Genomic DNA, 26,986 nt, shown 5'->3' with positions numbered 1-26,986 from the left:
ACACTTCTTGTACTCACCCTTGTCAAGGCTGAGTTTTCCACCAAACCATCTTCTTGGCACCATGGAAAAGCTCCAGACAAGTGAGCACCCAAGACATGGACGCAGCTGTGGCTTTCTCTGGCAGGCTATGGAACGCTGACTTGGTTCTGTATTTGAGAATGTAGAGGTCAAGGTAAACGTGGGTAAGTTGATTAAATGTCTTTCCTCCTCTGCCCCTTTCTGCTGACCTGCAGATCGTCTCCTGTCCTCACAACACAGACACACACCCCTGAAGGTGCCCCCTCCAGAGCCTGCCCACACCTTCCAAGCTAGATTCTATTGTATGCTTGTTCAGGGGAAATTTAAAAATAAAACACAAACATTTGGGGGAGGGGTAGGCAGACTTCAGGGAGCAACGTCGTTTTAGTCATGGAACATTCCATTAGCTTAACCAGGAGCATTGCTTCTACCTGAGGAATTTCCCACATGGTGGAAAGAAACCACTCTTTCCTAAGAATGTTTGTTTCTGTCTCAGTTCTACCAATTTTCACATTCTCATTTGCTCACTCTTTCACTTCGAGCAACCACATTCTTATCTCTTTCTGTGAACTTACTTGCAGATTATCTAAACTCTTCCTGAGTTTTAAAGTATTTGTTTTGTACACTGTTTGCTTCCAGTTGTTTTAAGTCAGAGATTTAAAAAACATACCCAGACAAGGTAGTTTGCTTATGGATACTTTCCCCAAGGTAGTCGGTGTTCTGGTTACTGTTGCTACATAACAAATTACCCGCAAACTGGCTTATAGCAACCCTTGCATTTTATTGGTAATTTTGTGAGTCAGGACTCTGGGGGGAGGGCTCAGCTGGGCGGTTCTTCCATGGTGTCTCCTCTGGTTATGGTCGGAGGTCAGCTGGGGCTGCGATCTTGGGAAGGTTTGATAAGTTGGGCGGCGCGAGGGCTCACTCGTGTGAATGGCAGTTGACGCTGGCTATTGCCGGGGAGCTCAGCTGGGCTGGTGGCTGGAGGAACTACGTGTGCCCTCTCCAGCATGGCAGCTTCAGGGTAGGTGGACTTCCTCTTTGGCAGTTGGCTTCCCCCAGAGAACCGGGCAGAGGCTGCATCACCTCTTCTGACCTGGACTCTGGAGTCACATAGTGTCACTCCTGTGACACTGTGTGAAAGTAGTCACAAGCTCTTTCAGATTCAGGGGGTTGGGGAACATGGTCACCTCCAACATCTCCCTTGATGGAATGAGTGGTAAGGTCACTTTATAGAAGAGCATGTGGGATGAGAGGTACTGTTGTTGCTGTTTTGGGGAAATAGCTGCATAAAATTAGTTTATGCATATATATCAAGGAACTTCAGTTCTTCGTTGGCTCTAAATTGAGGGGTTATTTTTTTCTTTTTAATTTCAGGATAATGGTACTTCAGGCTTTATTTTAAATAATACATATATACAAATATATACACATAAATAGTGTGTGTGCCATTTTCTACACCCTATTTTAAATTGATCAGGTGAAGAAATTGAAGTTTGTTTTATACAAAATGTCCTCTCCATATTATTAATGAAAAAGTCTGTGTATGATTCTGATGTGAAATGAACCTAGTTCTCTCCTGTGCTTCCAGTGTGGGAGGTAGAGCTTCATTAAAAGAGCAGCAGGCATGCACGTTCTAAATAGAGTAAGGTGCAGCTGAGAGCACATTCCAAATGGAAGTTGGCCTCATAGTTAATGGGTTATTTGGGAACAAAAAGAAAAAAGCCCAGCTCTAGAGGATGGCTGTGAGCGCAGGCAATTCCTGATGAAGCCGCAGTGCTTGCTGGGACCGTGGAGAGCCTGGGAACCTTGAGGCAGCCAGATGTGTGATCATTTTACAGACATTGTCAGATGCCCTGAGTATGACGGACCCGCATAGCTTTTGGTAGTGTTGGTTCTGGAAGGGCACCTGGAGCCCCTGAGAGAAGAGTTTCCCTCCAGGGATTCGTCAGTGGGAATGTTTTGCAGCTAAAGTAACAAACACTGCTATGGTTCAGCATATGGGAGAAACAGCACATAGATGTTGGGAAGCAGGAGAAGAGAACTGGGCTCTTCCCTAATTGCAGCAACTGCCCTGCAGCCTAAAAGCTGCAGTTGCCTCCCCTTTCGTTGCTGGCGAAGTGATGACATCATGGGGATGGAACTCACTGTAGCTTCAACACTCAGTTCAGTCCAGCTGGTCTTAAGCAGAGACATCATTTCTTAAAGATTGTTTACTTGTCCCCCCAAATCTAGGAGTGGGGGATTATTTTCCCTTGGTAGCCAGTTGTTTTCTCCTTTGAATGCCTCCTTTAGCATGAGAAGTAGTCCTTGAGGGTCAGTGGGTCATCGTTAGGTTTGGCTGCATATAATAAGATACAAAGTAACAGTGACTTAAACAAGATAGTTTATTTCTCAAGTGAAATCTGGAGGTCATCAGTCCAAGGCTGGTGTGGCTCAGGGACCCAGGTTCTTTCTGTTTTACCCTCCTCGTTGCGGCTTCCATTCTCAAGGTCACTCATGGTCCAAGGTGACTGCTAGAGCACCAACCATCATGCCTGTATTCCAGGCAGGAGGAAGGATTGGGGTGAGGCTCAGGGAGCACACCTCCCTGTTCAGTCAGCCTTCCTTGAGGAGCTCTTTTGGGAGCTCTACCAAACATCTTAAGTCTTTTAAACTGGAACGTGGATACGTAACTATAGTTAGTTCAAGAAAGGCTGGAGAGCTTCCCTGGTGGCGCAGTGGTTGAGAGTCCGCCTGCCGATGCAGGGGACACGGGTTCGTTCCCCGGTCCGGGAAGATCCCACATGCCACAGAGCGGCTGGGCCCGTGAGCCATGGCCGCTGAGCCTGCGCGTCCGGAGCCTGTGCTCTGCAACGGGAGAGGCCACAACAGTGAGAGGCCCGCGTGCCGCAAAAAAAATAAAGGGCTGGAAATTTGGGGGGTTTAGTTGAGTGGTTTGCCACCCCAAATACCATTGGGATTCTGTTTCTAAGAAACACAGGGAATGGATGTTACATTGGCAGCAGCCTCTACCACTGTCATTCTCTTTAGCCTGCTTTGAAGTTGGAAGAGTTTGGAATGGTTGAGTCTGTGCACATCCACCATGGGAAAGGAATCCTAGTGGTTACCCTGACAAGGGGGCTCGGCACAGGCTCTGTTCCATTCTTGTGCAGAGCTGGAAAACGAGTGATTTCCAAGGGCTCAACCTTGCTGTGTCTAGCAACCCCCAATTCTATACAGAATCTAGGTTTTTGGTGTGTGTGTGAGCGTGTGTGTTTTTAAAGGTACCCTATGGCATGAACCTATGAGTGGTTTTGTGGATGGGGGCATTGGAGTCAAGCTGTCAGATTTGAAAGTTGATCCTGCTATTTCCTTTAGGCAAGTATTTATTTCCCCATCTGTGAAATGGGAACTGTGAGGTAGCTGTGATCAGTAACTTAAAATGTAATTGCATAGTGCAATGCCCAGCACATAAATGCTTGATAAATATTTGTAGGCCATTTTGCAAGAGAGAAGGGAGTTTGTGGGCTCATGTGTAGGTGCAATGGAACGTATTAAAAATGGGCAGCCTCCCTCTTAGACATCTGAATATCAGTGTAAAGAAGTACCCCTCAGGGAGGTAATGTGGCATGGGTTCCAGGAGACTGGGTATTAGTACCAGCTTTGTTATTAACCTGTCCTTCCTGTCCTGTCTCTGGGTCTGTTTCCTTGCCTGTCAGATGAGGGGGTTGGCCCAGATCAAATGATGAACTTGAAACAAAAATCAGTCCCTGAGCCCCATGTCCCATGGTTTCTTATTTAGGGTGGGGCCCAGCACTGGAAATTATTTTTTAGGTGCCCTAAGTGATCCTAAATGGACAGCTTGAGTGGGGAGCTACTGGCCTAGCTGATCTGTGAGGTTTCCTTCAGCTCTCACCTCCTGAGTGCATATGTGCAAGTGTGATCTGTGTGTGCATCTGTACATCTTTGCAGCATATTGCTGACACTTGGGGTTTGCAGATTTAGCACTTGTGTTTTAGTGTGAGTCTTTGACAAATACCCGTTGTGGTTTTACTAAACCAGACCCAGGTCAAAATATAAGGCATGGTGAGCCTGAGTTAAGGGAACGAGTCACTGACTTGGATTTTCTGACTTCTTTTGATAACGTCAAGTTAAGCCCTAAGCAGGTCAGGGTCCCATCATGAATCAGAAACCGTCCTAAATATTCAGTCAAAAGAAATGCGGGCGGAGGGCAGGGGAGAAAAAAGAATTGGCGTTGGAAGAGTAGGAAGGTAAGATTACTGAAGGATTAGTAACTAGGGAAATCACTAATACCTTATCTAATGGTCAGTCATCATATCCTTTTCTAGGTGATACTAATATCTCTTCAATTCACTTACAGTCTCACCTGGATAATTAGTATCTTAACGACTAAATTTTATTTTTTTTTATATATATATATATATATACACACACACACACACACAGATATATATGAAAAATTGGTGTATGTATATATACAGCAAGGAATAAAATATACATCAGTTTTTGTTTCTGTTCTTTGTCATGAGGCTGTGGGTGATATTTGTACAACTTCCTTATTTCCCATTTCACGTTCTTTTTGCCTTCCACCAGCCCTTGAGCTGGTGGGTGACTTAAACCTTCATTCCCAAGGGGTTTGAGTCCTTAACAGTATTGAGGTTACTGCAGCTTTCGTCTTTAATTAGCTTTTGCCTGAGTTCAGTTTTTTTTCTTATTAATTGAAAAAACTTCAGCATACATTGAAGTAGACTAGTGTCTTTAGTATGGGCTGGGAAGTCCCACGATCTAGGTGCCGACAGATCAAGTGTCTGGTGAGTCATCCTGGTTTGCACATGGCCATCTTCTTGTTATGTCCTCACATGGCAGAGAAGGAGATCTCAGGTCTCTTTCTATCCCATCTTTTTATCTCTTAAAAATCGTCTTTTTATCCCATTACAAGGAGGACCCCACCCTCATGACCTAATCTAACCCTAACCACCTCCCCAAGGCCCCACCTCTGAATACTATCCCATTGGGACTAGGGCTTCCAACATAAAAATCTTGGGGGACACAACTTTCAGTCACAGCAGCTAATGTAACAAACTCCTACCGTTTTACCAATTTTGTGTTTTTAATCTCACCTTTTTTCCCTTAGAATATTTTAAAACCAATCCTAGATATCGAGCCACTCGTAAATATTTTAATGTGCATGGTAACAGACAAAGATACCTTTAAAAAAAGAACATGTCAATACCACATTAAGAATATTAATAATTTCTTAGTATCTAAACCCAGTCTGTATGATTTTTTCAGATTATCTTAAAAATGTCTTTTTACAAAAGTTTGAATCAGAATCAAAATGAGGTTCACGGATTGCATTTGGTTGCTATGTTTAAGTCTCTTTTAGTCTAACCAGTTTCCCCTCAAAAAAAAGAAAAATTGAAAAAACAAGATCATTTACCCACAGAACATCCCATAATGTGGACTCAGCAAGGAGCGTCCTTATAGTGTCAATTTGTTACTCTCCCCCACATCTTCTGTGAATGAGTAGTCAGGTCTAGAAACTTAATTGGATTCAGATTCTCCCCTCCCCCTCCAAGAATACTTAACTTGCTGTACGTCCTGTTGCATCACAGGCAGCATTGTCTGGTTGTCCCATTTTCACTATGTCAAAATTCATCAGTCCTGTTGCTATCAGGTTGATTCATCCATTATAAAAGTTCTGTTGATCTTTCATGTAGCAGTTTTAACATTCATTGATGATCATTGCCTAGGTCTATTATTTCATTAGTCACTGAAATATAAGTGATTCTTTTTGGGGAGAAGGAGGATTTTTAAATTTTTGAATAATTTCAGACTTAAAACTTGCAAGAACAGTAGAAAAAAACTCCCACATATCTTTCATCCAGATTCTCCAATTGCTAACATTTTACCACATCTGCATTATTTTTTTTTTTTACTCTATAACTACACTCACAATAATGACTCTCAGTAACTATTTTTTATGAATCACTTGAAAGCAAATTGAAGACATTATGTCCCTTATCCCTAAACATTTCAGGGCGTGTTTCCTTGAGACAAGGACATTTACATAACCACAGTACAATTATTAAAGTTAGGAAATAAAGTATATGATGCTATTGGTTAATATCCAGGCTTCATTCATATTTCACCAATTGTTCCACTAATGTCTTTTATAAGAAAAAAAGGTGCAGGATGCCATCATGATTGCTTTTTGTATTTGGATGTCATGTTTCTTTGAGTCTTCCCTAATCTGGAACAGTTCCTCTATCTTTCATACCTTCAGATTTTTAAAGGACAATTACTTTGTAGAATGCACTCAGTTTGCATTTGTCTGGTATTTTTCTCATGATTTAATTGAGATTATGCAATTGGGCAGGAATACTACAGAAGTGATGTTATGTCCTTGATGCGTCATATCAGGAGGTACATGATGTCAGTTTGAACCATTACTGGTGATGTTAACTTTAATTACTTAAAGATAGTATCTGCCAGGTTTTTCCACTGTAATGATTTTTCTCTTTATGGGAGATACTTTGAGACTATGTAAATATCCAGCTCTCATCAAACTTTTATCCACTAGTTTTAGCAGTCATTGATGATTCTTGCTTGAACTGTTAGTGGTTGTCAAGCTTTCCTGTAATTTATTAGTCAGCATTCTACTATAAGGAAGAGCTTTACACACACACACACACACGCATGCATGCACACACTGTAGGTTATAATTGGATACTGTTGTGCACAATTTGTCCATTTGGAGCCCCTCCAAGTTGACATTTGTGTCCTTTTACCATATCTCTATCGTCCTTTGAGCACTTTCTTAATTTGTCATGAGATATTCTAGGTTCATCATTTACCTTTACTTTTCCAGATTTGGAATTAGCCATTTCTCTAAGGAGCCTGCTGCTTCTGCAAGGGAGGCCTGAGGATTTGTGAGTGGAAGATTCTCAGATTTGTTTGAGTCTGCCCAAATACCCCCATTCCAGATCTCAAGGTCTCACTCCTTCCCATTCAGTGCCATACATTTCACCTGAAAGAATTGACACAGCTGTGAATTCAGTTTGACTGCAATTTTGCAAGGCACACTTATTCGTTACTGAAGTTGGTGTGGCCAGTGCCGCTGCCGCTGCCAGAGACATTGTCAGAAATCTGAATCAGGAAGAGAGGCACTTCTCTCCCGCCTTTCATCTCCCCCCAGTGCGTCCATTGCAGATGCCAACACGGAGTCAGCTGGCAAGACTCTCTCAGGAGTGTGATCTGGGAGCCTGACTCTACATTACATTGAGGGCACAGGAAGGTGAGGACGGGAGATAGAGCAAACCAGCACCAACAAATGAGTGAACAAGTGAGAAGATGCTCGATGTTAATTCTATCCCAGAAATCCCAACTGATTGAATTCCAGTATTAAGTTCCTATCATGTGCTAGGTTCTAGAAATACATTGGTGAACTAAACACAGCCCCAGCTATCTGGGACTTAGTCACAGAGTAGAGACAGACAACCAATGGACACTTCATTTAAATGCACCATATCATATATCTGACAAAGAATTTTTATCTGGGTCACACACCGAAAAAATCCTAAAAATAAATTCAATGTGATAAACCACCCTAATATATCAGCAAAAAAATCTGAGCAGACCCTTCACATAGGAGGATATTCCTGTGGTCAATAAATAGGAAAAGGTGTTCAACTTTATTATTCATGGAAGTACAACCACGATGAGACACCACTACATACCTGTCAGAACGGCTAGAAATAAAAAAGACTGCCAGTGCCAGGTATTGGTGAGGATGTGGAGCAACTGGAGCTCTCACACTGCTGGTGAGTGTAAATGAGAACAAACACTGTGGAAAGCTGCTCGCCAGCATCGACAGAATCTGAACACTGAACTCTGACCTAGCGATCCTATCTTTAGATATATAACCAAGAGAACCTAGTGTATATGTTCACCAAAGGCAGGTACAAGAATACCCACAGGAGCTATATTCATAAAAGTTCAGACCTGGAAATAACCCAAATTGACATAAATAAATGGATAGAAGAATGGATAAATTGTGGCATAGTCATACGACTGAATACTATTCAGCAATAGAAAAGAATGAGCCACTGCTACATGCAACAATGTGGATGAATGTCACAGAATGTTGAGCAGAAGAAGGCAGGCACAGGAGTTCACGTCATATGATTCAGTTTATTTGAAGTTCAAGAGTAGAGGAAGCTAATCTATGGTGATAGAAGACGGCTTGGCACCTTGGGGGTCCTGACTAGGGAGGGGCAGGAAGAATCCTGCTGGTGTGCTGGAAATGTTCTATATTGATTTGGGTGGTGTTTACAAATGTATGAAAGTTCATCAAGCTGTAAACATAAGATTTCACCATATATAGGTCATCCCTCAAAAAATTAACCAAAAAAAAAAGGAAATGAGAGTTTCATACAAATATAAATGCTAAGAAGAAATTTAAAGCTATGTGATGGGTGAATGGGGGACTGAATGATCAGAGCTGAGACCTGAATGGTGATTAGGAGGTAGCCATGTAATGAGCTGAGAGACTGCTTTCTGGGAGAGGGGACAGCGAGTGAAAAGGCCCTGAGGCAGGATTAAGTTTGGTGTATTGGAGGAACCTTTTCAAGGCCAGCAGACTGAACATAGTGAGCAGGACCAAGGCAAGTCCTTAGTTTGGCTTTTTATTCGAAGAGCAGTGGGAAACCATGAAGGGTTTGAAGTAGGGGGGTGTACTTTCTGAGAGCTTAGACAAGCGAAAGAGAGAGACCTCTGATGAACTTAATTATGTGGCCACGACATCTGGAAGGTGGGGGACTGGGATTTAACTACTGTGCAGGGCTGGAGAGGCAGTGCAGTCAAGGTTTGTTTTGGATACGTTAAGTTGGAGATGCTCATTAGGTGCCCTTGGGGCTGTCCGAGAGGCAGTGGGCGATGGGGCTGAAGTTCTGGGCCAGAACTGGGTTGGAAATGTGTGTCATGAACACACAGGTGGTATTTCAAGTCCCAGGTACCTAGGAGAACAGAGAGCAAGAAGAAGGGACACAGGGCGTTTTATGACATGAGTTTTTCTGGAGAGACTAGAGCTGCCAGAAGATTTGGATGGAAACTGCTTTAAAAGTGCTGCTTTAGGGCTTCCCTGGTGGCGCAGTGGTTGAGAGTCCGCCTGCCGATGCAGGGGACGCGGGTTCGTGCCCCGGTCCGGGAAGATCCCACATGCCGCGGAGCGGCTGGGCCCGTGAGCCATGGCCGCTGAGCCTGCGCGTCCGGAGCCTGTGTTCCGCAAGGGGAGAGAGGCTGCAACAGTGAGAGACCCGCGTACCGCAAAAAAAAAAAAAAGAAAAATGCTGCTTTAACAAGGGTTGTTGTGTGCCCACTCCCCGCCAGGCATCGAGAGCCCAAACGTGAGCAGAACCTGGCCCTCATCAGTGCTGCCAGCCTAGGGTTGGAGTCTCCCAAGCCTGGGCCTTGAGCACTAAAATGCAGATTCCTGGGCCTATCCGCGACCCACTGAAACAGAGTGCCAGGGCCATCTGCATTTATCAAGCTCCCTGGGTGAGTCTTGCACATGGAGGTTGAGATTCTCTCACTTTCAGTGGCCCAGGTGTGTGTGTGTGAGAGAGAGAGAGAGAGAGAGAGAGAGGAGAGCGGGAAAGAGCAATTTCCTCTTTCCCTCTCTGAGGGTGGGGCTGCTGCAGAGTTCAGGAAAGCAGTCAGTTCTGTAAGCTGTGCTGTGTGTGTGTGTGTGTGTGTGTGTGTGTGTGTGTGTGTGTTTTCATGTGTGGGGGGCGGGCACAGTGTCCCAGGAGGACAGAGTTTGCATTGATGAAACCCTTCCCAGCCCTTTGATGCCTCTTTCCCTCTGCCCTGAAGTTAACCAGCTCAGTCCTCCGTGCATCCCGCTCGCCGGCCGCGCTCACTCACGGGCCAGGATGGCGCTCTGTCTGGCCCTGCGCATGGCACTGCTGCTCCTCTCCGGGGTCCTGGCCCCTGCGGTGCTCACAGGTAAGGGTGCCCCCGGGCTCTGCTACCACCAGCCTCCCAAGGCTAAGAAGTACCTTAGGCCAGAATCTCTAATGCCCACCGGCAAGGCCATTCACAGGAGATGGGGTGGCAGTTTGGGGGTGATTCTGTGAAGGGCTCCCCCAGGACAGGCTGGCAGCAGCTGCGTCCAAGGCCTCAGGGAATCGTTAGCCATAGAGATGGTGACCTCTGAAGTAGGAGGGTGACTTGGGGAGCAGGGCCAGGGACATTAGCTGCCTAGGGGACATGGAGATTACTCCAGCACCCTAAAATCTGAAGGCCTTCAGATCTGGGAGTCAGGAGGGGGCACCAGGCAAGCAGCTGAGGGGCAGAGGCCCCAGGCCCCTAGATGTAAGAACACAGAGCCCTACCATTTATTTGTCAAGCCCTGCAAGCCCTTCTCTGCTGGTTTTCTGAAATGTCCTTTGAGGGTGAAGACCCAGGTACTGTTTCCATCTTGGGAAAAATTCCAGAGGGAGCACAGGGCCAGAGACCCCTCTGTAAAACCATGAGGATGCTGGACTGAGGCACTGCACTGAGGCTGAAAATGGCTGGGTCTGGGGTCTGGCGAGAAGGGTCCCACCAGGCTTGGGTTGGCAGGCTCCTGGGACCTGAGCCCGTCCTGGGCACAGCTGTGGGGCTTCAAAGCCTGAGCGAGAAAAGGCACAGACGGGTCATGGGTGGTCTTTCTCCTGGAAGAAAGCCGTCTCTGATGGCCGTGAGGTGGGCCAAAGGGAGGTGTCTCGGGGCTCCTGAGGGCAGTCCTGGGGCTGGAGAAATGTGCGGGTGGGGGGGCCCCTTGGAGACCCTCCACGGCATGGGTTTCGGGGGAGTGTCTGTGGATCTGAGGGAGGCTGTGATACCATCGTGTGGATGTGGTGCTGGGAGAGCTGCTGGGGGATGCGAGGCCTGGGGGGACCCTTATGGTCACACACTCAGGCACGAACACGGGAGGAAAGTGGGTGGGGTGGCGGGGAGCCTGTGGGCCTGCCGGCCTCCCTCTAGACGCCCTAGGAAGAAGCTTGCAGGCTGGCTTCGTTTCTGGCCCTGTCCTCCTCACTGTTTCTCAGCCTCTCTGTGCCTCTCCTCTGCTGTACCATGGCGATAACCAGAGCGCCTCTGCCTCTCTCGCAGGAGACTGCAGGTCTGCCAAGTTCACACACGTGAGCTTTCAGGACGGGCCAGGCAGCTGGTAGCGCTCAGCGCATGTTAGGAGGAAAACATCCCCAGCCGCTCTGCTGGGTGCAGGGTAGTCTCAGGCAGAAGCACCTCCTCATGCGGCTAGGAAAGCATCCAGCCTCCCTTTTGGTGGGAGAGGGGCCAGCTGGGCAAGCCAGGGGGCTGGTGTGGTGCCCAGGGAATTGGGGAAGTGATCTAAAGTGGGGTGGCGTCTCCCGTGGCTCCCTTATACCCCACCCACCACAATGAAAAGCTTTTCCCGCCTGGTGGTCAAAGTGGGTGGAGGTGAAGGTGCTGGCGTCCGTCTGCCCCGGGGTCTGGGGCCGTGTGGGCAGCTTCTGTCGTTCCTTGGTCCCCATGCAGCCAGCCCTCCCAGCCAGGCTGCCGGCCAGAGGCGCTGGATCAGACTGTGCACACACAGCCTGGGTGGGTGGGCTGCGTCTGCCGCCGCAGGAATGCCTGGGGACAGCCTCGCGTCTGGCGGCAGCGGGACCTCACCTGACCTCACCTCCCAAGTCCCCTCCATGTGTCCTACCAAGGGCAGGCAGGCCAGCCCCACCCCGGAGTCTTTGGGGCTCCGGCTGGCTGTGGTTCGCCCTGCCGCTCTGGGAGGGAGCGGGCTCGGGAGGCTCCTGGCCGCCCCACCCCCGGCTGGAGGCTCAGAGCAGGTGTGCAGCAGGCCCCACAGGCCCCTGGCCCGCTGCTCCCTGGACTGGGGTCCTGAGCAGGCAGGCGGGGAGGGAGCGGCCTGCTGCCCTCCCTGCGGGTCGCCCGTGTCCACAGCTACCGAGGTGGGGGGAGCAGGCCAGGCTGAGCGGGCGGGAGGCCAGGGCAGGGATGAAAAGGCCCTTCACGGCCGCACAAAGGCCGTCTGTGAGCTTGGGCGCCTGGCCTCCGGGCCCAGTGGTCAGACTGAGCGTTAAACAAGTTTATTTACCGAAAGGCGGTGGGGCTGGAGGAGAGCCCATGGTGCCCAGGCCCGTGGCATGGTCACGAGGCGCCCACTTCTCCAGGCCTCTCAGTCAGCGCGCAGAGTTGCCGGTCGCTGCTCACTCCGGTCCTTGTCCTCCCTTCTCCGTCCTCGCTTAACGTCTCTGCTCGCCATCCACGCCTGCCCGCATACCAGTCCCTCTGCCTGGCATTTCTTTCCCCCATCTTTCCCCCTCCTCAGATGGGGCCTGCTGTGAGGAAGCTCCCTGACAACGGCTTCTGTTCATGGCTCCCCGGAAGGATAGATCTGGGGGATAGACTGGCTTCCCCCTCTGACTACAGCAAATTGAGAGACTACGGAGGCACATAGATGAGGACAAGAAAATGCCTGGCCCTCCTCGGCAGCTGCACCTCCTTTGCCAGAGGGCTGGTGACTGAGCGCAGGCTGTAGTTCTGGCCCATGTGTGCCGCTGGGGCACCCGCCTGGGCTGGCAGGGAGCTGGCTGGGCCCTGGGCCCTGGCTGCTTGGGTGCAGATGAATCCTTGAAGCCCGGATCAGCCTCTGGGGGTCTCCCGGTGATGGTCAGCTACAGCCGGCGCAAAGCCCGCAGGGGGGCAAGGGCCATGGTGCCCAGGCCAGAAAGGCCCTAGGGCAGAGGCAGCAGCTGACGATGGCCGTGACAGCACAGTCACCACCTTGTGAGGGCTGTGAGAGGCACGGTCCACCCCCCATTCCACAGGTCGGGAAGTGAAGGCCGGCGGCGAAGGCAGTCCGCGGTGGTCCCAGGGTGAGGCTGTGGTGGAGCCGGGATCTGGACCCAGCCCTCCTGATTCGAAGCCAATGGATTCAGCCCGTCAAGCTTCAGAGACTGGCAGAGTCTTGAAGGGGCGGGAGGGGGTGCGCACAGCAGGGATGAGGGGGCCTGGGCTGGTGTGTCTGGCAGGGAGGGTCCAAGCTTCTGTGGGGAGGAACAGGGTGAGGCTGGGTCACTGGGGGCAGACAGGGAGAAGGTCTGGGTGGGTCTCCAAGTACCCTGCTCAGAGGGCCCTTCTCCCCGAGAGATGGCTCCCGGGCTCTGGCAAAGGGCAGAGGGTGACCACTAGTTCCTGGGAGTGAGCCCCTGCCCTCCAGGGGGTGTGGAGCCCGGCACTCCTCTTCCTGAGCTTGGGGCTGACTCCTTGGACGCCACCAGGTTGGCTGGCCCTGATACCCAGTAGCCCTGTGCTGGCCTCTCTGGCCAGAGGCCTGGCAGTTGGAGGTGAGCTTTGGCTGGTGGTGGTAGGACAGGGAGGTGCCTAGCTGCCACTCTGTCTCGGGCGTGTGGCGAGCAAGTGGGGACCAGCGGTTTGTTCATTTATCTGGAAGACAGGCAGTCTGTGAGCCCTAGACCTCAGGGCCTGCCAAGCGGTGGGTAGACCCAGGTCTTTTTTCTGCTCAGCCCCAGAGAGCCTGAGGCAGGCATGCCTAGGGCCTGGAGCCTTCCATGGCAGCTGCAGGCTGCAGACCCCAGCCCTCCCAGGCAGCGACAAGGGAGGCCTGACAGAGTCACTTTCCCCTTCCTCACAGGGGGTGGCCCCCCCACACCAGCACTGCTTCAGCCTGGGCCCTGGGAGAGGGAGGCTTCCACACAGTGGGTGCAGGGGCCTTCTGCCCCTGAGAGGCCTCCTTGCCAGCGGTGTTTCTGAAAAGGGGCACAGGCCCAGGCAAGCCCTGGGAATATGACAGCGGTCCCTGCCTGCAAGCTGAGCCTCAGAACTGATCCAGCTGAGGCCTGGGAGAGGCACCAGGGGCAGGGCCTGTGAGCTGGGGACCTTGTAAAATTTTGTCATGAAACGATCTGAAGTTTACAGAAAAGTTATAAGAATTATCCAGTGAACTCCAGTAGGCTCTTCAGTTGGATTCACCGACCGCCAACATCTTGCCATATTTGCTCTTCTCACCGTCTTCCTGTCTCTATTTACTCACTTACCTATCTGATTGCTGAACCTTTGACAGTTAAGTTGTAGACATCATGCCCCTTTGTCCCTAAATACTTCCTAAGGACAAGGACATTCTCTTACATAAGCAGAGTCAGTTATCCAAATCAGGAAGTGAAAACTGACGCAGTACTAACACCTGAACTACGGCCTTATTCATAGTTCACCAGTGGACTCCATAATGTTCCATCCAGGAACGCGCGGTGCGTCGTGTTGTCACAGCTCCTTAGTCCCCAACCTGGAACAATTCCTCACCCTTTCTTTGTCTCTCGTGACCTTAACGTTTGTGAAAGCCTAGTTATTTTAAGGCTGCCCTGGAATTTGGGTTTGGCTGTTTACTCATGATTTGCCTCAGGTGGACACGTTGGCAGAAGAACCCTGGAAGTACCTTTGTGTCTTCCCAGAGCAGGCCCCTCTCCAGGAGCTGGTGAGCCTGGAATGCAGGGTGTGGGTCTGGCTTGTCTGTGCCCTGGGGGAGCTCTCAGGGGTGGAGCCCCCCAAGTGTGAAATGTGCCCCAGGGACCACAGGTGGGCTGGCCAGGGTTGTACTGACGGAACCACAACTTCCCAGGAAGTTTCTCGGGAAGCACAACCTCCTCAGGGGCTTCAATCCCCAGCAGCATCTAACTACCAGCACAGCGCCCACCTCAGCTTAACCTGAGCCTTGGTCTTCTTGGCCGACCACAGAGCGGCTGGTATCAATGAGACAGTGCGCTGTGATGCCCAGCAAGCCCATTCCAGCATCCCTGGCTCACAAGAGCGATCACTCAGGGCTGGGGTGTTGCTGCGAGGCTCCTAGGGCTAGGATCCTTGACGGGGGAGCAAAGTTGGTGTGGGCTGCCTGGGGTTACCATGCAGGCCTCTCAGCCTGTCCCTCTCGTTCTCTGGGGCCCCTGGGTACCCTAAATCCTGCTAACCCCCAACCCATGAGCTGAGAAAGGCTTCTGCAGAAAACGCTGGCCGGAGACTGATGTGCTGGTGGAGCCCCAGCTAGCGCGGGGCTGAGGGCTCACCCTTTCCTGGGGCTTCCCTTAACACTGACCACAGACACCCCTGCCCACCCCTCTGGCCCTGTTCCATCTGGAGGCAGCAACGTGCTGGCATCACAGTTTCTTAGGCTGGAGAGGCCCCTGCGCTCTAAGCCTCAGACACTCGGGGGGCGCGTGGAGGCATGTGCAGGCGCTAGACCCCAGGCCCTGGGGGCTGCTCCACTCTGCCCAGGTTAGGGCCGAGAAGCAGCAGGGCCGGCTGCCCCTGGGGTGTGGGGCAGGCCTCTCCTCTCCACCTCCTGCAGCAGTGGGCCATATTTGCTCACCGGCCGCGCTGAGCAGGAACCCTGGTTCCTGGAGAGGGCAATGCCTCACCCTCCCGGCGCCTTCTCCAGGGTGAAGGCTGCCCTGGGGCTGCCCTGTGCGGGTGCAGGGAAAAGACCCTTTACAAGTGTCACTTCCCCAGGGCCTACAGAGCCCAGCAGTTCAGATGGGGGGCCCCAGGCTCTGCTGGGTGTCGAAGTGCCCTGCCTCCCCCGGCCCCCCTGCCCTGAAGCTCGCTGCCAGCCCGAAGTTCTTCCAGCTTCCTCCCGAGTGGGCCTGTTGGTCCCTCAGTGCCCTCCTCGCCCATCAACCTGTCCTCTCATGGCAGGGGTGGCCTGACCCCAGCGGAGGCTCTGGGGCCACACGTGGGCCACTCGGCCTCCGTTGCCTCACCTGTGAAGCGGCAAGCACCGCGCTATGCCCCAGAGCCCGGCACTCAGCGCCCCTTCCCAGTCGGTCAACGGCGGGGGCGACGTCCCCGTCGGCCCTGCCGCCCAGGCCCCCACACCTGTCCTTGGCTTTGCAGCCGAGGGCCCGCAGGAGCCCGTGCCCACCCTGTGGAACGAGCCCGCCGAGCTGCCATCGGGAGAAGGCCCCGCGGAGAGCACCAGCCCCGCTCGAGAGCCGGCGGTCAGCGGCCCGCCCGCGCCCACCGCCGCGCCGAGCCCCGAGGACAGCACCGCGCGGGAGCGTCTGGACCAGGGCGGCGGTACGGGCTGGGGCGCGGGGGCCGGGCGGGCCGGGAGGAAGGGGTGGGAGTGGGGCCGGGCCTCGGGGCTAACGCGGCCCTCCGTCCTCCGCAGGCTCGCTGGGACCCGGCGCCATCGCGGCCATCGTCATCGCCGCCCTGCTGGCCACCTGCGTGGTGCTGGCGCTCGTGGTCGTCGCGCTGAGAAAGTTTTCCGCCTCTTGAAGCGAATAAAGGGGCCGCGCCGCGGCGCGACTCGGCGCCACCCCCGGTGCGCGCCCCCGTGTCTCCATGTGTCGGCGCGTGAGTGTGTGGGCGAGCCGGGTGGGGGTGTGGGGGCAGGCGACGTGCACGTGCTCGGGGCTCGAGGCGCGCAGACGCGCGCAGACGCGCGCGTGCGTGAGCGCACGTGCGCTGGGGCCCCGCAGGAGTGCGGGTGCGTGCACGATGCGCGTGCGCCGGAGGCCGCTGGTGTGCGCGAGCGGGGCGTGCGGAGTTCTCTGGCCAGAGTTCTCGAGTCGCCGTGCCGCAGCCCCCTGCTCGTCCCGCAAACTGCCCGGGGCCTGCCCTCTGCCGACCCCTCAGCTCCGGCCCTGGAGCGCTGCGAGGGCGGACCGGCGTGAGGCCCCAAGGGCAGGAGAGGCAGCGGCCTGCCCTGGGCCCGCCGCCCTGCTTTCTGCGCCTCGCTGGGTGATGGTGGGGTCCGCGGGACCCTGGGCTGTCCCGGCTCCCCAACCAGAGGCCAGTGACTTTGGGGGTGCGGGGCGTCTTCTGACTCTGGCAGCCAGCGCGCTATTTGCAGGCTCTGAGCCCCAGACCTGCACCTTCAGGACTCCTGGGGGCCCCTCTTCCCCGGGGAGCCCAAGGAGCGAATGAGGAGAGGGGTGAAGCCCGGGTGCTGTGGGCCCCTGTCCTGGTTCCCCAACCCACAGCCCCAGACCGCCTCCCTCCCCTGGCTTGTGTAAGCTTGTGCAGGGGGCTTCGCGGAGCCTCGGGCAGAGCGGGCAACCCCACGCAGGACGGCTGTTTGAACAGAGAAGGAAAACAAAAAGGCTTTTCAAGCTCATCTCTTTTCACTTCAACCCTGAAATTATGGCAACTGAATGAGGGATGAGGAACCACCCATCCGTGCCACGCCCCAGCTTGGCCCTGGCACTGGGTCCTTGGTCATGCCCTCTGTCTTCCATACTTCCCAGGAAGCCTAACTTTTATCATTTATAGAGAGGGATTTAAATTAGTGGCTTACCTGCTCTGGGTGCAGCAGGAAAGAAGCCAGAACTGCGTCCTGTCCCCATCCTCCAAGGACCCGTGGAGTGAGGACCCAAGGCCTAGAGGGGGCACTGTCTGCAAACCCCAGTGATGGTTTAACACCTGGGCCACAAGAGGATCCTTTTGAGTGAGTGCTGGTGGAGTGAGCTGTTCCTCTTTTTTTTTCACCATTGTCTCTAGCAATTGTTTTGGCCTCCTTGGTTTCTCTGAGCTCCTGACTACCTGTTCTGGCTAAGACCAGTTTTCTCCTGGATACGCCAGATGGCCACACGTGGTACCCACTCACACTCCTCAAAACACATCATGGCTTAAGTTTCTGCTTATAAAGACTGTTATGAAACTGACTGGTCTTCATGAAACTGTTTACATTATTACACATAACCTGCAGTAGCCGAAGCCCTCCTTAGAGCAGGTGACCCAAGTCAGTATGCTGTTTCCCAGCTCCAAAAAGAAAAGCGGGATATGGGCCAGGACCAACGGCTCCCCTCCCCAGCCCCACCCTGCCAGGAGCAGTATGGGACTCCGAAATGGTCCCTCTCCCCATCCCCTCACTCCTGGGAAACTCAGGTGCAGGTACTTCCCCTGGGGTTGCAGGAAGGAGGCCCCAAGAGCATCAGCCCCTCACTGGGACCACAGGGGTCCCTCTCCAGTTGGACCAGCATGTTGCGTATGTATGTATCTTCCAGGGATTCATCCAGTTCTCAAAGGGTCTGAGGTCTCAAGAACGCCAAGGGCCGTGCTGTGGCCTGTGGGAAGATGCTACAACGTCCCACTTGATCTAAATCCTGGGCTTCTAATCTAAGTGTGTCCTGGCAGGCAGGGCTGGGCGGGGTGGGATTCAAGGCCCTCCACATTCCAGGACAGAGCCAGGTGTCGGGTGGCTCCGAGGGCCAGCTGCAGCCTCCGGTAACTGGCTGCCACCTCTGGAGGTGGGAAGAAGTGTCCCAGGCCAGTGACTGGCCAGGTGGGAAGCCGCAGTCCCAAACCTGGTGGTCAGATCCCTTATGGGGCCACCACCCACTGACACCTCTGTCCCACAGTGTTCAAACCTGCCTTCTCAACCTGCAGAAGGGTGTCCCCCACTGCCTCAAACAGCTTATCCGGTTTCTGGAGCCCCTCCACAAGTAGAGGTCCAAAGCCACTCCCGTCCTGAGGCCCCAACCCCAGCTGTTTCTTCCTCCACCTTCCTCCTTAGCCCTTTCCCTGGGACACACCTCCTCCACTGGGCTTGAAGGGGGCTCTTCTCTCCCTGCCAGACCGAAACACCTCATTCTTGTGCGCACAAGGGTAATAAAAAGTAGACCTTCCTCTCTTTTATTTTATACATGATGCTTCTTTTAATGCAGCCAGAAATGCCATTTGCTTTTCTCGGAACCATAACCCATACAGGATGCAGTGACCATTTCTTTATAACACCTGGGCTCCGCAAGGGGCCAGAAGATGCGAGTTACATCCAGCCCATCAGGGAGCCAAAGGCAGCGTGGGCCCTCAGCCAAGCTCTGGTGGCCGTGAGGCAGGCCTGGCCGTGCAGCCAGAGACTGGCGGAGGCTTGGGGCGGAGGTGGACAGAGGCGGTTGGGCTCTCAGTCCTTTGAGTCGGAGACCAAAGGACACTTGTCAAGCTCATCAGGCAAGGGTGGTCCATCTGTGCACCTGGCCGATTCTAACAGCTTCCAGGGGAGAGGACACGTGCAGGGGTCATAACATCGTCACCTTTGCACCTGCCCTTGGCCAGGGACACCGTGGGTCTGGGGCCTCTCAGTGCCTGGGAAGGGCCCTGGAGCATGCCCGTCCTCTGTCTGCCCCTCCCAAGAGACAAGAAGAAGAGGTGGTGTAACACTGTTTAAAATACACTTTTTCGTTTACAGATGCAGCAGAGGAGAGACGTGGGCCCCTTTTCTGCAGTTCGTGAGCAAGGGGCCAAGACACATGAGCACTAACCACGTAGCAGGGGTGGGGGGGGCGACTCCTGCCGAGGCACCCCAGGTCACACCCTGCTGACTGCGGCGGCGTCCGGCCTTCCCACTGAGCCCCTCCGCTGTCCGCTGGGGGCTGCCCGCCACGACCTGCTCCCGCCCACCCACATCCCTCGGCCAGGCGGGGGGCCAGGGGTCACTGCCGATTTCGGCTGCCCAGCTTCCTGCGGTCCTTATTCTGGCTGCGCTGAGGGTCATCCATCTTGTGGACACGGAAACACTCCTTGAGGTTCTGGGACCGAATCTTCGGATTCAAGATCTCCTCAGTCATGCTGCTGGGGAACCAGCCTCTCTCCTGGTCATGCAGACGCTCGCCAAAGATCCACCCTGCGTAGGGAGGGGAAGGGGAGGGTCAGAAGCTCTCCAAGTGGCGCAGGCTGGGCCTCGCCCTGGCCTGTGTGGGGAGCAGAGGAAAGGGAGACACAGGGGTCCAGCCGGCCTTTCCAGAGGTCCCCTGCCCTCAGACACATTGCTGGAAATGCCCAGACCTGGTTAATCCCCGTGAGCTGGGCGCGTGCTGCCCTCCCCCCGTGCACAGGGCGGGGGGGCAGAACCACTGCGTGTCCCGGATGTATTGACTTTGGAACCCATTCCCAAGCTCTCAAACCATCCTAGGCTGCCCCAAGTGAGGCCAGGAGACCCCAGGGGCCACCCCCAAAAGCAGGAGACATTGAGGAGCTGGTGGGGTGGTAGCTGACCGCGTGGTTCCCTGGCCGTGAATGCTACCGTCACCCTCTGGTTGGGCAGCCCCTCCCTGAGCCTCAGCCTCCCGGAAGCTGGGTGGTCAGCTGAGGGTGGCTGTCACGAACTGGCCGAGTGCCCTAGCTCTCTACCCCCCACCCCCGTATCACAGTGTCTCTGCTGGGGGCCTGGGGCCCGAACCGCAGGTCCTGGGGCAGGGCTAAGACCTGGGGCCCGAGGGCCAGGGGCGCGCCTTCTGCAGGCCACGTGGGAGGGGTGTCAGGCTGTTTATATGTTGCGGGGGGAGGGGGAGGGCAGGAACCACTGTTCTCTCAATGCTGGGTGAGCCCCTAGGATTTGGGAAGGGTGGGAATGGCCTTCTCTGGAGGTCACCAGCCTGAGACTTTCCAGCCAGGGTCTTGAAAAAGAGGAGGAAATGGGGGTGGGGGAGATGCTTTGTGCAGTTTGGGGGATTTAGGTTAGGAACAATTGATGTAGAAATAAGGGATCAATTTTTCAGGGGAGGGGAGTGAACCTCTGGCACTGATGCCAACAGCAGGAGTGGGCGGGAGCCCCGGCGAGCGGCTCTCTGGCCCATGTGGGGCTACAAGCCTGGTGGTCACAGGCTCATCTGGAAGCTTGTTGCAAATACGGGGTCAGGGTCAGGGTGCTCCTGGCCATCACCCCTCCCACTGTGATGGGGGCTGATGCCAGGGCCGGATGAGGGGAAGCGACATGGAGCCAGGCGCTCAGCTGGGCCTCATGCTAAGTGGGGGAAAGCGGACCTCACAGCTCCGGGGAAGGAGAGTGGAGGCACTGGGAGAGCTGCCTGCTCTATGCTGAGAAAAGGCCAGCGGAAGCCATGAGGGGCAGAATGGTCTACGGGAGCAGACAGGCAGCACGGCCCTGGGCTCTGCCTGCTCTCAGCCGGCTCTTCTGTCTGCTTCTCCACTGCATCCCTCAGGCTGGGGCAGAGCCCCAGGAGGGGCGGGCAGGGAGCCTCGAGCGGGAGAGGCACCCAGCCCCGGGGCCTCACCATCCTCTGTCTTGTCCAGGATGTTCAGGATGTCGGCCAGATCCAGCGTCAGCTCGTCCGGCTGCTGGGCCATGTACGGGTGCACACACTGGACCTGGGGGCAGTCTGAAGGGAGGAGAGAGGGGGGCGGCATGTCCTCATCACCACGGCACCCGCCCTGGCCCCCCACTTCTGCCTCAGCAGTTAGCAGGGGCACGCTGCCTGTCCAAGAGACAACGCAAACTCCCGCAGCAACTGAAAGAGGGCTCATTCGAGGGAGGGGTGTGTGGCTCCAAAGAAAAGGCCGTTAGAGCGCCAGGAGTTCTGAACAAAAAGTATGTGGATACAGGGATGAACAGGCTTGAGGGGCTCTTATTGAGACTTCAGAAGGAGCTGCTTGGTCCTGGGCTGGGCCCTGGGAGCAGTTTGGGGACAGTAAGGACTCGGTGAGCTCGGTCAGGATGGCAGCGTCTCTATCAGGCAGCTGGACTTGTGCCCTTTTATATTTTGTAAGGTTTTCAGACAATCGGCCACCCCAGAGAACACTGGCGTTTGCCTTGTGGGCCCGAATTCCTCTTGGTTTCCTTGTGGTATCTGCCACTTATGACCCAGTGGCTTTTATTTCTTCATTAACCATCAAAACGTTTGCAAAGCTCAGGCACACCCGTGTCCTCCGTGGGGTACTAAGCTCGCACTGGGGTGCTAGGGACCCCCGGGCAGGCGAAGCAGTCTTTCCAGCGGCCCCGCAGGCCCTTCAGGCGGAGTGCAGAGGCCCCTGAGGCTGACGCAGCTGTGACAGGCAGGGCCGCCACGAGGCTCCCTGGACCCTCCCCTGCCCCACCCGGCGGGTGCCCCCTCCCCAGTGGGCCACCTACCCAGCAGCCGGGACGTGAAGGAAACAAACTTGGTTCTTCGATTGGGGGCCAGCGAGGTCATCCAACGCTTCATCTCGCTCCTGGGACAGGGAGGAGGACAAATGCCCCAACCGCAGAGCAATGGACCCCATGTGAGGGGAACCGCTGCACCAGGCATCCAGCAAGCTGGCCACTGGGTCCTGGGCCTGGCACAGAGCCGCAGCAGGACGGCGTGGACGGGGCCGGGAATCCAGTGGCGGGACGGGGGCGGAGCTCTATAGAACCTCCCTGGTACATCTTTAAAGTCAGTGGGTGAGGGTGAGCCCACGACACCCAAGTTAACCCAGAGGCGAGCCCTCAGCTGCCAGCTGCCCTGAGCCATGGTATGTGGAATCGGGAGAGGCTGACGCCACCCCAGTCCCAGGCAGTCAGAACCGGACCGCAATGTGCAGGGCGACACCTGTGAGTCCTTGGCTGGGGGGTGCTGGGCACCGCACAGGGGCTGCAGGGCGGCTGGCCTGGCAGCTCAGAGGTGCAGGTGGGCCTGAGGCCACTTTGACAGTGGTTCACTGGTCGGTCGGGCCCAAGGGCTCTACAACAACTCATCAGAACAGAGGGGCCCACCCAGAGTCTGACGCCCAAGGGAACAACACACACACACACACACACACACACACACACACACACACACACACACCCAGCAACGTGCTCGCCCCGCACCCTGACGCTAACACTGCACAGAAACCCTCCCGGCAGGGCCTGGGGGAGGAAGGACAGGAACAGGGCGGCGGTGTGCCAAGCCTGGAGCCTCGCTCCACCCGGGCAGGCGACAGCGGCGCTGGGCACTCACTGAGAGGACGCCTTCAGCATGTAGGTGGCCTCCCGGTCATCCGCATTCTCGAGCAGCCGCAGGATGAAGACGTTGGCCAGCGTCTGGCCCTGGTCCTCCAGCTCCTCCACTCGCAGCAGGCCCCGCGGGGCGGAGTCAAAAACCTGGTACTTGTCTCTGGGGACCGAGGGTGGCAGCAGAGGCACGTCAGTCCCGAGGCGGCGGCTCGGATTTCCAGGAAACGCTCTACCCTGGCCAGCGAGGCCGGCCCCTCTGCTGCCACTCCTCACCTCCTTCTGGAAGCCCCCCACCTGACCGCCTGTCCCCCTCACCCCCAGCCCCCGCCCTCCACAGTGTGGACGGCGGACGAGGGGTCGGCACCCATGACACGGCAGGGACCGCTCGGCCGAGCCCTCCCCAGGCGTCAGGCACGGAGCTGGACTCTCCACATCCTTAGGGGTACAGCCCCCGCTAGACGGAGGGGAAACGGAAGCTCAGGGCGTTGAAATACACCTGCCCGAAGGCCCAAGGCTGGACCAGAACGGAGCAGGCCTTCAAAGCGGATCCAGGGCCTGGGCAACATCCCAGCACCATGCCCGCCGCCCCCAGGCCGTGGTGACTCCCCATCCCTCTGGCCTGCTGCTCACCCCGGAATCTGCCGGCAGATCACCAGCAGATCGTTGAAGAGGAAGAGGTAAATTTCCCGGAAGAGCTTCTTGGTCCGCAGGGTCCGGGATGTCTTGGGGCCTGACATCTGCTGCAGCTCGCCCTGCTTCAGCAGCCAGCGGGAGTGGGAGATGATGGGCACCGACTGCGTGAGGGGGGACGGCATCAGAAGGGCTGTGCCCATCCGCGCCCCCCGCCCCAGGCTCCCCTTGCGCTCTGACTGGAGTGATGACGGCGAGCAATGGTGTGTGAGGCCCGCACTGGGCCCAGGACACGCGTGGCGCTGATGGGAGGGACGGACGGGTGCTGGGCAAACACGGAAGGGCGTGTGTGTGTGTATGCGCCCGTGTGCCTGAGTGGGCATATGTGTGTCTGTCTGTTGTCTATGTATCTGCGTGTGCTTTTACGTATGTGTGCTCACGTCTAAGTGTGTCCACGTGTCCTGTGTCTATACTCGCGTGTGAGTGTGTACATGTGGGTGCCTCTGTGTGTGTGTGTCATTCTCCTACTACGGTGTGATGCCGGATCAGAGGAAAGGCCAAGTTCACAGGAGAGAGGGGAGAACTGGGTCCCCCAGAGTGAGGAGACTGGGCCGGCCGGTCTCCACACTGTGGCTCCGGGACAGGCACCCAGCACCCAGCACGCGGCCCACAGGTGGAGCTACGTGGGGGGCCCGGAGGTCTGCGTCCTCAGCTGGGGCTCAGCTCCCAAACCTAGCATGACCTCAGGGACCCTCGGTAGGTACCGTGTGCTCATGTGCACAGAACCCCAGAAACCCAAGCCCTCGGGGCCCTTAGGGTCACTAATGCCTGAAGCTTTACACAAAGCTGGGGGAAAGGTCGGTAACTTCCGTCGAATTTTCGAATCGCCCACATTTAAGAATCCCTGGAGCAGTCCATGTCACACTCTTCATGTGAGCTGACTGTACAAGGTCACACAGCCAGTAAGTGAGAGCAGGCAGCTCCCAGCTCCCTGCAGGAGACAGTCTAGGCCAGCGGTCCCCAACCGTTTTGGCACCAGGGGCTGGTTCTGTGGAAGACAACTTTTATACAGACGGGGGTGGGGGATGGGGGGATGGTTCAGGCGGTAGTGCGAGCGATGGGGGGCGATGGGGAGCCATGGGGGGCGATGGGGGGCGAAGGGGAGCGATGAGGGCGATGGGGAGCGATGGGGAGCGATGGGGGGCGATGGGGGTGATGGGGAGCGATGGGGAGCCATGGGGGGCGATGGGGAGCCATGGGGGGCTATGGGGACCCATGGATGTCGATGGAGACCCATGGGGGTCGATGGGGAGCCATGGGGGGCCATGGGGGGCGAAGGGGAGCGATGAGGGCGATGGGGAGCGATGGGGAGCGATGGGGGGCGATGGGGAGCGACTGTAAATACAGATGAAGCTTCACTCGCTCACCCACCGCTCACTTCCTGCTGTGCCGCCCAGTTCCTAACAGACTGCAGACCGTTACCGGTCCGCGGCCTGGGGGTTGGGGACCCCTGGTCTAGGCCAATGTGACGGCCCGGTGACTGGGGGCAGGTAGGGCCTTCAGCTAAGGGGTCAGGGAAGGCCTCGGTGGAGGTGGTGCTGTGCTGAGACCCAAGGGCAGCCATTCACCGAGCCCGGCCAGTGCCCAGTGCTCCAGGACAGCCGGGCTGGGGCGGGGACGCGTGGCTGGGCGTGGGCTCACCTTGATCTTAAACTCCATCTTCTTCTGAATGCTGATCATTTGCTCCGTGCGGCTCATTTTCCTGACGCCCTCGTTGCATGCTTTTACCACCTGGGACGAGAAGGAGGACACATCAGGCCACCCACAGCCAACTGTCTCTGACCACTTCCTTCGGCCCACTCAGGCCACAGCTGGTCAGTCTCAACTGGGTCTCAGTTCCAGTGTAGAAAATCAGGGCCTTGTCTTTGCTGGGACGTGAACTCCAGAGAACACATAAATCTGTGCTGACCCCTCGTGTCACCTAAGAGAGCAAATTTCGACCAGAAGACGTCCCTTCTCATCTGTCAGACTAGAAATGCCCCAGGTCTGGGGATCAGGTTCCATCACACACTGTGGGGGGAGCACAGAGTCCCCCCACCTTCCTGGGCGGCAACCCAGGTACCAAGGGGCCGAATGAAACCACATTTTCTGGGACTTCTGGGGACTCATTCCGAGAGATGATATCTGCACAGGATCTAGAACAGGGCCTGGCACCCAGCAGGCGCGCAGAGGTTAGGAACGAGCCCAAAGACGTGCGTACTAGGATGTCCCCTGCAGTGGTGTTCGGAGCAAGAGAAACTGTCCTCAACCTAAATGTCCATCAGCAGGGGTTGATTAGTGCTCATAAATCCACAGAACCCTGTACTCTGAAACCATGAAGAAGTGCAATAATTTTACAGGCACTAAAATGGAGGGAAAAGCCAACTCATAAAGCACAAGCCCATCTGCAAAGGATACAATTGTGCGCGTAGGCGTCTGTCTGGAAAGGGGCCTGGAAGGGCCGGCACCAGCGTGTCGGCAGTGGGGTGTGGGAGAACTGCTCACCTTTACCATCTTCTTTTTGCCTATGAACAGTTTGTGGACTTGTTTGTATTCAGCATCATTTTTATAAATTAAGGGAAAAAAACCCACCTTTATTAAAAAAGGTAAATAATGAGAAGCAAGCGTATACCTGGGAAATGAAAAGGAGATGAAAGCAGAAAAGAACTTGAAAACAGAAAACACTTGCCGGTGCCCCGAGACCCCTTGGGGCCCAGTGTGGCCGGCTTCCCGGTGGGGGCCGGAATGAAGCCCCCACCTGATAAGGTGTGTGCGTTCCAGGGGTGGGCAGAGGGTCCCAAGAGATGCAGCCTGGCTGGCAGGTCACTGACCCTCCCTGACCAGCCTGCTCGAGGCTCCAGCCTTTCCCCAGCTAGGCTGGGAGGGGAGTGCTGTGTTTCCCAGGATCCAAAGGGTATAATCGCCTGAAGGACTTTGGAGGCCAACTGGCCTGATTGAGGGATGCGAGGAGAGGCCCCTGGGGGGAAAAGACTGCATTAAGCTACAAAGTCCTCATGGCTCCGTGTGGCTCTATGTGGCTTAGAACCACCACCTGGGGCTAGTCCTTTTACTAAGCTACTGCCACTGGCACACTAAGTGGAAAGGACTTCCCAACACAGGCTCTCGTCCGTTTCAGGGTCACCAGCACGACAGAGTGGCCCCTGCACGGCTGCCAGGAGTGGGCTCGCAGCTCCAGCAGACACACTGGAGCCAAAAACACAGGACAGCGCTGCTTTCAGACAAATACGTGGGAACAGACACATTCACTGACCCCTCCCACACGGCCCCTGCCCTGCCGGCAGCTTCCAGGAGGATCCTCTTCTCTCCGAGGATCAGGAGAGGAGATGCTTTCTCCACTCCTGGGCAGGAAGAGCCCAGGCTTGGCAGGGCCGGGCAGTCCTCTCGCGCAGATAGGAGAGGTGCAGCTCGAGGGCCGGGAGAGGCGGGATTGGGGGGCGGGAGAGGCGCACAGGGCAGAGCTGCATCAGGGCCCAAGAAGGGCCAGAGCCGGCCTCAGAGCGCGGCAAGGGAGGCAAGAGCCAT

At 55.3% G+C, this 26,986-nt stretch overlaps 2 protein-coding genes across 2 annotated transcripts in view; one reads left to right on the top strand and one right to left on the bottom strand.

Moving 5' to 3' along the window:
• The first annotated feature begins 71 nt into the window (after nucleotides 1–71).
• SNORC (secondary ossification center associated regulator of chondrocyte maturation) lies at nucleotides 72–16,429 on the top strand. The gene is made up of 3 exons (XM_089916213.1): nucleotides 72–10,029; nucleotides 15,973–16,155; nucleotides 16,250–16,429. The coding sequence occupies exons 1-3, from the start codon at nucleotides 9,873–9,875 to the stop codon at nucleotides 16,357–16,359; spliced, it is 450 nt and encodes a 149-aa protein (XP_089772339.1). The 5' UTR covers nucleotides 72–9,872; the 3' UTR covers nucleotides 16,360–16,429.
• A 2,169-nt stretch (nucleotides 16,430–18,598) lies between these two features.
• NGEF (neuronal guanine nucleotide exchange factor) overlaps nucleotides 18,599–26,986 on the bottom strand; it is a 40,053-nt gene continuing 31,665 nt past the window's right edge. Inside the window, exons 8-13 of the mRNA XM_022567990.3 lie at nucleotides 25,106–25,195; nucleotides 23,405–23,568; nucleotides 22,779–22,934; nucleotides 21,950–22,029; nucleotides 21,096–21,200; nucleotides 18,599–19,705 (exon numbers count right to left, since the gene is read on the bottom strand). Coding sequence (XP_022423698.1) covers nucleotides 19,515–19,705; nucleotides 21,096–21,200; nucleotides 21,950–22,029; nucleotides 22,779–22,934; nucleotides 23,405–23,568; nucleotides 25,106–25,195 — 786 coding nt within the window. The 3' untranslated portion in view covers nucleotides 18,599–19,514. The remainder of the gene's footprint in view (nucleotides 19,706–21,095; nucleotides 21,201–21,949; nucleotides 22,030–22,778; nucleotides 22,935–23,404; nucleotides 23,569–25,105; nucleotides 25,196–26,986) is intronic.

Source organism: Delphinapterus leucas, chromosome 8 (genome assembly GCF_059928025.1).
Source record: "Delphinapterus leucas isolate spDelLeu-1000000601 "Yukka" chromosome 8, BTC_Dleu_Yukka2, whole genome shotgun sequence".
In the NCBI taxonomy this organism is placed as follows: Eukaryota; Metazoa; Chordata; class Mammalia; order Artiodactyla; family Monodontidae; genus Delphinapterus; species Delphinapterus leucas.
Note: the sequence above shows the minus strand (reverse complement) of the source record. Positions and strands in the feature narration are given on the sequence as shown.